The following is a 12,276-nucleotide window of genomic DNA, read 5'->3' on the forward strand; positions in this document are numbered from 1 at the left end:
AGAGAGCAGGAGCGAGAGAGACGCCTCATCGCCAAACCTGCTAAACGCAGCGACGCCGAACCACAGTGAGCGCGCTCAGACTCACAGCTCCGCCCACTGCCCCGAGACTCCGCCCCTGATCCCGAGCCCACAGATGAGCAGAAACACGGAGGAAATGTGTGGAATTCTCTGGTGATTTCATGAATTTATCAGGACTAAATGTGATATTTTATGTTTGACCCTCAAAGGTCCGATGACTCTTCATCATCATCATCATCATCGGGTGCACTTCTGTTCAGATCAATAATAATAAAATAATAAAACTCTAAATGAAAGTGTTTGTGTCACCATATTCTCCACAAAGAAAAAAAAACTTCTATAGTGCTCTTTTAATACAATTAAACAGATTATAAAACCATTATTATTTTTAAAACCTTTTTTTTTCTAACAATCATAAGTTAATTTCGGCATTTACTAAAACATTATTATAATCAAAATTGGATGTGTTAAAGTTTAGTTAATGCTCTGTACACTAACCATAATAAGTGTCTTTTTATTAGCAAACATTAACAAAGATTAATAAAACATTTAATAACACTTTGTTCATTGTTAGTTCATGATGTTTAAAACTTAGCAATCAAAAAAAAATCATATTTGAATGCTTATGAACTTAATTGCCATCATATTTATTAATGGGACTTTAGTGTTTTTTTAATTATTATTAGAATAAGGAATCCAACAAAGTTATACAAAAATAAATAGTACATAATGAAATAATCCAAAACTATATTCATACAGAATACAGCAAGCATGTTTTTGCTGACAGTTTAATCTTGTGTATGTGATATTTTCCCACATTTACACAAGAAAAATGATCATTTTCATGATGCTGAGTTTTTCTGGTGAAATCAGCAGTATGATATGGACGGAGTGTGTAATCATCTGTCTCCGTGTCAGTGTGAGCGCTGGACTCTAGGTGGCAGCAGAGCATCATGGGATTGATCCTGTGTGTCATTAGGGTGTGTCTCTGTGAGGAAAGCATTAACAGAAATGTTCCAGAAGTGTCATGTGGCAGGTACCGCAGTATTACTGTGTTCTGTACTGTGTTCACATGCGTGTGTGAGACAGCAGCGCTCTGACGCAGACAGACAGGCCTGGCTTCCCGCGGTTTTGAGGGTGACGCGCCCCTCTTTTCCGCGCGGGCGTCTGGATTAAGCTGCTTGGGCCTGAAGGAGAAAAACAAACCCACGGATCCGGAACCACAGACGCTGAGCACATGTGGAGGTGAGACTGGGTAAACAGCACCCGTCCACACATGCTCAGCTCGGCCTCACAACAGGAAGTGATGCGGTCAGCAGGTCACGCTCACGTTAGCTCAGGGCGAGACGCTGCGGTCTGCTGCTGTTATATAATGTGACAGGCGGGGGGTAATTGCTCTGGAATTGGGTGGAGTTTGTGTATTAGACACCAAACCCAAATATAGACTCAAAATTATTTCTTCTCAACTGAAGTAACATCTGCTGACTGAAAGCCTTCAAACACACCAAACTGCTGCTGAACTATGTCCAGAACATCACGGTCACTACAGCAACGACCTCTGACCTCTACAGAACCAGCCTGACCTTGCATACTAGTTTCTAAATCAACTAATTGGTTGTTTTCTTATTGAAAGTCTCTCTGAAGTCCTCATACATTACATTCTTCTCCACCATTCTTCTCGCGCGGCTGCACACTATCGGTCAAACTGCTTTTTAGACATTACATCAAGAAAACAGAGCCAAAACCTGGACATTTTAGGCAACTTAGCATGTGTGGTATTAGATGGTAATACCATGGTTCAGAATTCACATTTGCATGCATGCATTTGGCAGATGCTTCTAATCAATGCAACTTTAATTTCATTTAAGGCAAACATTTCATTGGCTCATGCATAACCTTGGAATAAAACTCATGGTGTGAGTTTCTGAACACTTTATAAAGCTGATTATTATATTCATGCATCGTGATATTTTACTTATTACTTGGTTTTCCAGGGAGGCTGAGTTATTAGTAAAACTAGGTAGATAGAGAGACATACAGACGTATGGACAGACAGAGACAGATAGAGAAACAGATGGACAGATAGAGGTGAAAGTGATGGTGTTGATGAGGGTTCTGCCGCAGACGGCTGGATTTATTGTCTTGTTTATGCCGTGAGAGAGTGTGTTTGTGTGAGTGAACCACAGTGAGCTGGTTAACCCTGAACCGCAGCCAGACCTGGAGGAGGAGACGCTTATGCCAGACCTCTATTTATTTGTCAGACTGTCTCTTCCAGAAGCGCTCCATTCTGCACAGACTGGAAAACCTCCGGAAAGTGTTTGTTTACTTGTTCATCATCTCTGAACTGGTCAGCACTGAACCAGATTAATGCTCATACTGTAAGACAAGACAGTACTCCCCTACTTCACCAGGGATCCTGCACCCCACATGAAGACACCTGCCTTGTACTTGTCAAATATTCAGGTTTCTGTTCTAGACATCTATGCAATTAAATATGCATTCATTTGCATAGACGTCTAGAACAGAAACCTGAAGATTTTATTGATAATTGTTGTTTGATTTTGTTTTCATATTAGAGTTAAAGGTTTTTTCAGAGGATTTTGGATTTCTCTTTTTATCGCTCCAGAAATCTGAAAATAGTTAGCATGTTAGTTAACAAGGTTTGCATGTTACTAGCACGTTTCTAGCATTGCTACCATGTTTATACATTTTAACTAATTTAATTTAATTAGTTCTCAGAAGAAGAAGTTTAAATAGGATTTCAGCAAGTTGGATATTTCTTGTTTGTCTTGTTTGGTGTCTGTAAGAGAAAATCTCTTTAAAGATAGGGATTGAGATCCAAATCTGCAGACGCTAATAGATAAAGTGCAATAAAACAAACCCTTAAATGTGCATTTTAGATGTTTTCTTTCCAGTAGTCTGAAAGAGGGTGTGTTAAAGAAGCAAAATAGACCTAAACCTCTAAACTGACCAGTGCACAAACACTCTGTTAATCAGCAGTGTCTCGCCTTAACCCTAAACTAAACCTGCTATATAAGGCCTTTTATATCCAGTCTCTCTAGAGTTGAGTTCTGACACTGTTGTGTTGTTCTGAGTGTGTCACAGACAGAGCTCACACACACACACACACACGTGTGCAGCCCCGTCCACACGCTACACGTCAGACTCACATGACGAACTCTGTGACCCCTGACGGCTGCGTGTGAAATACGACACACACACGCTGAAGCTCCAGTGTCCCGAACATACAACTGACACACACGTGTTGAAGGTCAGAGTCAAGTTCATCAAAATCAGCACAAATAATGAGCATCAGCAGCTCAACAACAGCTTTCTGTTTCTGTGATTGATTCTGAAACAGCATCTGTCCACTGTCTTCTGTTCCAGGACACGTTTAGCAGCTCCGCACAGAACCAGCGATCATGACTGAAGAAATCAGAAGACTGATAAATCACTAGATATTAACACTAATCAGCATGAGACATCTTCATTTTGAGTGCTATCAGACTGTATGGTCTGTTCAATTCTATTATTTTCAGGATAAAATCATTAATTAGTCATTCAACAATATAAAGCCATCATTTATTAATATTCATTATAGGCAAACGTGTTACCTTAATTTCTGCACTTTAGCTTATAGTAACATATTTAATATACATTATAAAAGTTTGACTCAGTTTTAGTTTATTTTTATTTTCATGACAAAACAAATTAGGGTAAGACTTTAAATATAATGCACAATAAAAGTAGTTTTAATGCATCAAATATGCCTTTGTAATCTAATCATTATTACAACTTTAGAAAGAATAATGCATTAAAACATGACAAACAAACCTTCAAATACTATAATGCTTTTGAAATGTGGTTACAATTATGTATTCGTGAAAAGATATAATGCATTATAATGTACATTATGAATATCTTTCTAATGCATGATTCATAAAGTAAAAAAAGAGAGGATTTCAGACACTTGTTCTACTGAATCATGTCTGCAGCGAACACAAGACCACTGTATGATTACATTATATTTCTGTGTGTACCGCGGTAAATAAAGCGTAATGTGAATGTGGTCAGTGGGTTTGGGGTCAGGACAGAGTTGGTGTTTTCGCTCTATTTGGGGTTTATGATCAGCACATCCTGCTCACACACTCATAATGACTCGAGCGTCCAGAGACAGAGTCCCAGCTTCGGGTCAGACTGAATCCACGGGTCACAGGGAGGTCACAAACACAAACACAATCTCTCACTCGCCGTCAGGAGATATCTGAGTGTTTATGTGTAGAAAACAAGGAAATATGATTCTACTCTGTGAACTGATTCATTTGATTCAGTTCACTCTGTTTATATCATCACATACACGATTCTATTATTAAAGCACCCAATAATGATGTGAAATGTGGATGTTTTTCATGTCTAAAGCATATAAAGTGAATAAACTAGTCTTCATCAGCTCACCTTTCTACATAAACACAGAGAAACCATAAAGAGGTTGATTTGGGCCTTCGTTCAAGTGTTGTGTTCACGGTGTTCAGTCCGAGTCGAACTGTTTCCTCAGTTCAGTGTCTGTTGAGGAACTGAAGCAGAATCAGTTCGTTCATTAGAATCAGATTCACTGCTGATTCCACTCATTTCATCCAGTTCAGTAAAAAGATCTGGTTCATAAGAATGATTCGTTTGTGAACGAATCACTCCGGATCATTTGTCTGAGACTCTTGATTACAGTAATAATGCTGTACATACAGTAATGATCAGTTTCACTTCATAAGATCTCAGAATATCATCAGGAGACACTATGATTTATTTGACTCTTAAAGTGACGGTAGCCATTGAGTTGTATATTACGATTCAAAGAGGAGCACAGCTTCAGCTAAAAATCATCTTTATTGTTCAGCTTTATTGTTTATGGTCACCTCAGTCTTGGTTGGTTTTAGGAAGAGTAAATGAATATCAAATGTTCATTTTAGCGTGATCTGTCCCTTTAAGATGACAGACCCTAAGAATGAAGCTGCTCTGTAGAGATGTTCTCCTGAGGTTCTCAGTTATGTGACACGTCTGAGGCGTGAGATTACAGCAGCCGGTTTAGTGTGAGCGTCTGAGAGGATGTGTTTAAGAAAAGAAATATGACGGAAACCATAATAACAGGTCTGCTCTCGCTGACCACATAAACACAGACACAGCCTCCGAATGTGTTCCTGACTCACTGCAGAGGAAACTATTCTGCTGTGTGACTCGCATGGAGTATTGTGATGTTGTGATGTATTTCTTCTACAAGAGCAGATGTTCCTTTGAGCTCCACTGAAGAAACAGAGGTTTGGATTGACTTTAATGCACTCTTATCATCATCATCAGTGTTCCTTGTAATAAATCACACTCAGAAGAAACAGTCAAGCACAACAACGTGTTGCAGGAGCTTCGTTTATTTGCTTGTGCATGCTCAGAACAGTCTCTCCATCCTGATGTTGATATAAACATAGCCTTATAACAGCTGGATTAACAATAAATACAGAGATATAAACAGCAGCGATGCAGACGCAGGCGATGTGAAGCGCTGGAGCCGATCTGAAACACAGACGTCACACGATCAGAACACGACTGAGACTCAGGAGCACGCTGGACATCACACACACACACACACACACACCTGTGGTCAGGGCAGACGGTTCAGGATGCTCCCGTACACGATGTTGTACAGCCGTTCCTTGGACATGGTTCCGTCTAGTTTCACTGAAACACAAACACATTACAGTCTGAAGAAGCTCAGACACTGAGGAACACCGAGTCTGTTTCCTGTAAGACTCACCGACATCAACCCCGGAGTCTTCCATGATCTGAGTGTGTTTGACATACATGGGCCACACGTGTCCGTCGAACAGACCGGGGGGGTCCGGCACCGAATAGTTCCTTGAACTGAAACACAGAGAGAAGCGTGAGATCAGGTGCATGCTGGGACGTCATCAGACGCAGCGGGAGTCACTCACCTCCTCCTCTTTTTGCACTCTTCGTACGGGATGGAAATGAAGTAGCGTTGGTCGAACACCTCGATCAGAGGTCTGCAGATAGACACAGCGGTCAGTGACAGCGTGGTCTGATTGGTCAGTCGAGCATGTTAGCATGCGTCGCTCACCCGTAGGTGTAGAGCAGGAAGCCCTCCACGATCAGGATGTGAACGCCTCCATCCTCGTCCGGAGCGTGCCGAAGGATCTCCGAGTCCAGAGAGCTGTTGACACCGTGGGATCGCTCGAACTTGACGGGGTTCTGCTGCCAGGCGCGGATGGTGCTCATCATGGCGTCCATGTCCAGAGCGCTGATGACTGCGGAGGGAGACGCACACACACACACACACACACACACACACTCGTGAGCGTGAGGACACGGAGCGGAGCGCCAGACATGCAGAACCACACCACCATCCCCTGGAGAGGAGCCCGGCTTACCATCGTACTGCTTAAAGCCATCTTCATCAACTTCAATCTCATCTTGGGGCTGAAACATACACCAGTGAGACACTCCAGAACACTGACCTCTGACCTCTGACCTCCTGACCTCTGATGATACTGACCTTGAAGAACTCGTCCTGATGGACCACGCAGCAGTTGGGCAGGTTCTTGACCAGACGGTCCGTCAGTGTTGTTTTACCGCCGTTCGTGACCCTGTGGGGCGGAAACACGCGTGTTATATATTTAACACATGCCAATCAACAGCACACTTTAAAGGGACGGTTTCAAAAGTGAAAAACTCAATGCTCTCAAGTTGATGGTAGCCACTTAACTTTAACAGTATGGAGAAAATTACAGTGGAAGTCAATGGCTACCGCCACCTGTTTGGTTTCCAACATTCTTTAAAATAATATAATTTGTGCTCAACTGAAGAAATAAACTCACCCAGATTTGGAATAACTTGAGGGAGAGTCAAATACAGGATTTTCATTTTTGGGTGAACTGTCCCTCTAACTGCACATTACACACGTAATAAACTTATTTTTTCACATGTTACTATTGTAACCGCAGCTTTCCCCAACATGCCAGTTACTACTATATCACAAATTAATTAATCTATTAAAACTCTCTGATAACACACCGCGCTAACTGTCATTCTGGCGGGAATTCCTGTTACTATGGTGATTGTGTGAAAGCATGAAAGCAGCACGGGGACTGCACGGGCACGAGCACGCGCTCACTCACCCTCCGATCCCGATGATGATCTTCATCCTCGCACTGAGACAGACGCGGGTCGCTGACGGATCGGTGACCGGACGAAGGGAAGTGTGAAAAGAGAAGGTTGAAGGAATCGTCAGCTGCTAGAGTTCTCCATGTTTAGCGGAATGAAAGTTGATCGACGCACGCGATCTTCCTCAGAGAGATGCTTCTGCTCAGACTCTATCGGCTGGTGCGCGCTCATTGGCTATTTAAACGCAGCGGAAAGCGCGGCACAGTGTGGCCTGTCACGTGATATTTTTTTTAAAGTGTGACTCATGATGTTCCAATTTAAGGATGAAGTTATATATATATACACACAAAAAAACGATGTTCAATCTGATTAGTCTAGTTTTTCTTCTTTCTAAATATTTTAGACTTTATTTATTGTTAATTTAATTTGTTTCTTTTAATGGAGACCCTTTTATTTGTAGGTATACTGTGTTCTTAATAAATAAAAAAAGTTTGAAAAACATAAAATACCCCCCCCCCCCCCTCAGACACACCTACACACACACACACACACGTGATGAGTGTGTACAGTGAAATGTTCTGGGAGTTCCGGGTTTTTCCTGTTGTTCCTTATTTGGACTCAGTTTGTGCGCATGCGCGTGGATCGGCACACACTCCTTTACATAGTTAAAATATGATGAATCATAGCTCATAATTATATTCAACTTTGTTGAAATCTTTAGTTTAATAGCATCCAGATGTGTCTTAGATACAAACAAACAGCGCGTATTTGATATACCCAGACATGAGAAACTTAGTTTATTCTTTATTTCTTGTATTTTCTGAAGGAATGTGAGCGTCGCCCCCTGGTGGAGCAGCGCGCTTTAACATCCGCTACAGTTCTGTCGTGTTCGAGTAAATCCTCGCGCGGTCTCTTGCTGTACTTAATTAAAGTTAAAATTGTCTTAAACAAGATTTGAGGTTAACGCGGCGCTTTCAAGTTAGCGATGTCAATACACGAGACTACAAGTCCCGGGATGCACCGCGGCTGAGAGAGCCGGAAGAGGGCGGAGTCACTATCGGCTTTCTGACAGACGCTTTCAGGAAGTGCTCGAGGTGAGGCTTCACATCTTCCCTTTATTTCAACATTTATCGCAAAACTTAGTAATTATAAAACTTATGTGTTATTAAAGCGTGTTTTTCCGACTGTAGATTAGATGTGGTTCTTCAGGTTGTGCTGTACGAGAGCTGCTTTGATTGTTAGCCATGCTAGTTTCCTGCTGCGCGTCTCTGTTTATTAATATTAGATTAATATTAGATGAAGAGAAGTGCCTCATCAATATTTATCAGCTTTTAATGTGTGAAACAGATTTAAACTGTTGCAGTTACATTCCTTCATCAAATAAGCCTGATTCTGTGCTGTGAAACTCAGATTAATCGATTATTTAATGTGGTTTGATGGTTTTGATGAAGATGCTGACTGTCAGAAATTAACTTTTAACTTTATTAAGGCATTTGTTTTCACCAGATATACATATAATATAAATATAATGTTTTAGTCGTGTATTAATGTGAAATTTGGATGCTACTGGAGTTCATTAATACGACATCATCATTCAGTCATATTTATATGCAAACAGATCAGAGATTTGACCTTAAAACTAGCTCTAGAATAGAGTCTTACTAACTTCATTACATATTAAAGATTGGGAAGTTTTTTTCTGGGCCTTTCTGTGGCTTTTTTGCCCAGAAACACCTTTCATTTCTGATTCTGAATATCCACATTCCCAGGTTTCAATTTTAATTTCTTTTTCTTGTATAATTTTCATGTTTCTCGTAAGTGTATTTGAGCAGCACAAATGTATATTATACACATTATTATTTATATACATATATATATATATATATGTGTGTGTGTGTGTGTTTGTAAAATAATCTAAATATTAAAAATCAATAAATAAAATAATATATTTGAAAGAAATTATGTAAAACTATAAATTATCATTTTAAAATCTAAAAAATAAATAACAATTTAAATGTGACTAAATACAATAAAATATTTAAAATAAAATGAGTAAAAAATAAAATATGAATTGATATTAATTAATTAAAATAAATACGAGATTAAGAATTATTTGAATGGATGAATTGATGTTTATGGTCAAAAGGTGTGCTTCTAAACGATGGAAGAAAAGGGATCTGTCTTGGAACGTGTGTCTGTTTAACGGTGTGATGGTGTTTCAGGAGGATCCAGCCTCACATGTGTGTGTTCAGACGCTGAGATCAGCTTCCGGCAGACGCTTGTGGCCGTCGAGCGAGAGCACAATAGAACAAAACACACAGGAAGAGAGAAAAGAGAGTCAGACGGAGGAAGTCACTGCAGAAGGAGCATGACAGAGTTCTGGGTGTGTTTCAGCTGCTGCGTCGCCGAACAACCGCAGCCCGTGAGTCTCACACACACACACACACACACACACACACCTGATGATGATGATGAAGAGGAGACCCAGATCTGTGTGTGTTGGTGTCGAATGTAAGGTGTTTTCTTCATCGTCTCTCTCTCTCTCCGTGTGTGTGTGTGTGTGTGTGATTGCAGAAGCGGAGGCGGAGGATAGATCGTTCTATGATCGGAGAACCCACAAACTTCGTTCACATGACACACGTGGGCTCCGGAGACATGGGCTCGAGCTCAGGAGCTGTGAGTAACCTTATACTACACTAGACCTCACTGAATCACCAGCAGGACATCAGTGAAGCCTGGTCGACATTTCTGCATTTTATATGTTCATGAATGAGCTGTGTTTGCATGATGACGAATGGGTCGCTTCACTTTGTGTGTGTGTAAAGAGCAGATTTGGTTAATAAATGAGCTGTTTGTCTGGGACTCGGAGCGCTCCTGATGTGTCTGGTGTGTGTCGTCAGGTGGACTCGGTGCAGACGCAGATGAAGTCTAAAGGAGGTTATGGGAACGGCACACCGGCGAGCGTCCAGGGCTGACCGGGTGACGTCCAGCACAGAGAGAGTCCACAAGCCTCTCACATCTAGTTTAAGCTCCTGGGACCCAGGAAGAGGACGTTAGATTTCAAGGACTTCCTCGGAGAACCTGCACGTCACAGTTTTAGTCTGGATGTCCTGAGCACAGTCGATCAGAAACACTCTCTCTCCTGCTGACATTAGTAAAGTGATCAAATTCAACACCCTTTCTGTCTTAAATCAACACGTCAGGAAGATATGATGGGCTTTTCAGATCAGAATATGACTTGATTTCATGGTGTGCACTGCAGAGGACAGCAGGACTAAACCTGTGTTTATCAGCCGTTCCACTAATGAACACAGAGATTAATCATATTTCAATATTCCTATCAAATATTCAATGTTGTTATGAAAATCTCGCCATTATTAGACTTCGTTTTTCTTTACATGTTGCCACAAGAACAAATGAGATGCAGTTTATAGATAGATTGGAAAGCTATAATGTTTATACTGAATAAAGCGAAAGGCATTCTCTTGTGTCTTTCAGAAGCGTCTTTATACAGAGTCCTGAAACCTAAACATTTGTTGGTGATTAAAAAGCTTGTAATTTCCCCGGAGTCCTGCTGTCCTCTACAGAACACATCACATATGAACAAATGATCATTCATCAAAAATTGTTATTTCTTAGTTTTTTTCTTATTCTCTAAAAATATTCAATTCACAAAACGTGTTTTTTTCTGGGTCTCAGGAGTTTAAGGCCATATATTTAGTTTTCTCACATTTAGCTCAAATTTAAGGTCTTGGCTCAAATAAAGAAAAGTTTTTTTTTTTTTTCTCAAATGAAAATAAATCTATTTTCTTGCCATTTTTTTTTTAAAACAATGTTTATATGGCTGAAAAGTGAGATTTATTATCTATATTTGACCTGTAAAGTTGTTTAAATCTTTCTTTTTTGTCATTTTATGGTTTAATGCGATCCGTTGCTCTCCCTGCGCTCATACGATATCATTTTATAGTTTATTTTATGAGCTCCAGCTGATAGCGTGCTGTAGATCGTGTGTTTGTGACAGTGATTTCTGATCTGGATCAGGTCACAGATTCAGAGCTGAATTCATCAGATCAGATCAGGTCAGGTATTGCTCATTAATGTTAGTGATTCAGATCAGAAGTCACAGGTCACAGCATCAGATCAGACGGGTGTTCTTCCCAAGGATCCCACGCTTGTAGATATTTGTCCAATGCTACTCTTTTACTGCTTTATCGTCCTCTCACAGTAGAGATTGATCTGAATGTCTGTCAAATGCATGATTGTGAATGTGAGGATCAAGATTCTGATTGGGTTTCTTCCATGGGTCTGTATTTATTTCATGGTTTAATGGTGGCTGGGCCACATGAGATACACAGATACACAGATTCAGCTCTGTAATAACTGCTTTTGTAACTTTTTGTACCTTTCCAATGTTCTCTGGAAGTTGGAATATCTTTTTTTAAATCTTTTAAATGTGCTGTGTTTGTGGTAAACTTGAAATGTGCATCTTACTGTAATATTTGTGCAATGCTTGTACAGGATGCATTGACAGGAAAGTATTTTTGTACAAATCGTTTCATTCTGATGCCTGAATAAAATGTCATCCTTGTAACACACTGTGTTTGTAGTGTTTGTGTGTGTGTGTGTGTGAGAGAGTGAGAATGTGTGTGTGTGTGTGTGAGAGAGTGTGTGTGAGAGAGAGTGAGAATGTGTGTGTGTGTGAGAGAGAGAGTGAGAATGTGTGTGTGTGTGTGTGTATAAAAAGTATATGAAAAAAGTTTTCAAAATTTAATTGAATTTCATATATTAAATATGTATAATATCAATTGAAGAGACTGCAAAAATGTTGCATGTATTGGTTTTTTTTAATTGAGAATATAATTTTTAAAAATAAGTCAAAATACAGTCACAATACTAGAAGAAAAAATATAAAAAGGGGGAATATTACAAAAAAAATCTCATCAAATGAATAAAAATTTAATCTACAAAGTCAAATAGCTTTTAAAGCCTTCTTTTTGAAGATGGTCCAAAAATACTGCTGTAAGTCAGAAAGCAGAACACATAAAAGTAGTTTCTGCCTTAAAAATGTGCGCTTATGTAGATAATAGTTTG

General features: G+C 40.0%; 2 protein-coding genes across 3 annotated transcripts in view; one reads left to right on the forward strand and one right to left on the reverse strand.

The window, feature by feature from the left end:
* The window catches only part of bloc1s6 (biogenesis of lysosomal organelles complex-1, subunit 6, pallidin), a 2,752-nt gene extending 2,438 nt beyond the window's left edge, over positions 1-314 (forward strand). The window contains exon 5 of the mRNA XM_026230374.1: positions 1-314. This exon is cut by the window's left edge and continues 66 nt beyond it. Coding sequence (XP_026086159.1) covers positions 1-69 — 69 coding nt within the window. The 3' untranslated portion in view covers positions 70-314.
* A 5,103-nt stretch (positions 315-5,417) lies between these two features.
* Positions 5,418-7,418, reverse strand: LOC113061340 (nicotinamide riboside kinase 2-like). 2 transcript variants are annotated; one of them, XM_026230375.1, is made up of 8 exons: positions 7,200-7,418; positions 6,578-6,668; positions 6,453-6,501; positions 6,143-6,329; positions 5,997-6,068; positions 5,819-5,925; positions 5,660-5,742; positions 5,418-5,577 (listed from the first exon to the last, which is right to left on the reverse strand). In XM_026230375.1, the coding sequence occupies exons 1-7, from the start codon at positions 7,223-7,225 to the stop codon at positions 5,666-5,668; spliced, it is 609 nt and encodes a 202-aa protein (XP_026086160.1). In that variant the 5' UTR covers positions 7,226-7,418; the 3' UTR covers positions 5,418-5,577; positions 5,660-5,665. The 2 variants fall into 2 exon arrangements, with proteins under 2 accessions (XP_026086160.1, XP_026086161.1); XM_026230376.1 differs by lacking the exons at positions 6,453-6,501; positions 7,200-7,418.
* Between the last annotated feature and the right edge of the window lie 4,858 nt (positions 7,419-12,276).

The sequence above is a fragment of the Carassius auratus genome, chromosome 43 (genome assembly GCF_003368295.1).
Source record: "Carassius auratus strain Wakin chromosome 43, ASM336829v1, whole genome shotgun sequence".
In the NCBI taxonomy this organism is placed as follows: domain Eukaryota; kingdom Metazoa; phylum Chordata; class Actinopteri; order Cypriniformes; family Cyprinidae; genus Carassius; species Carassius auratus.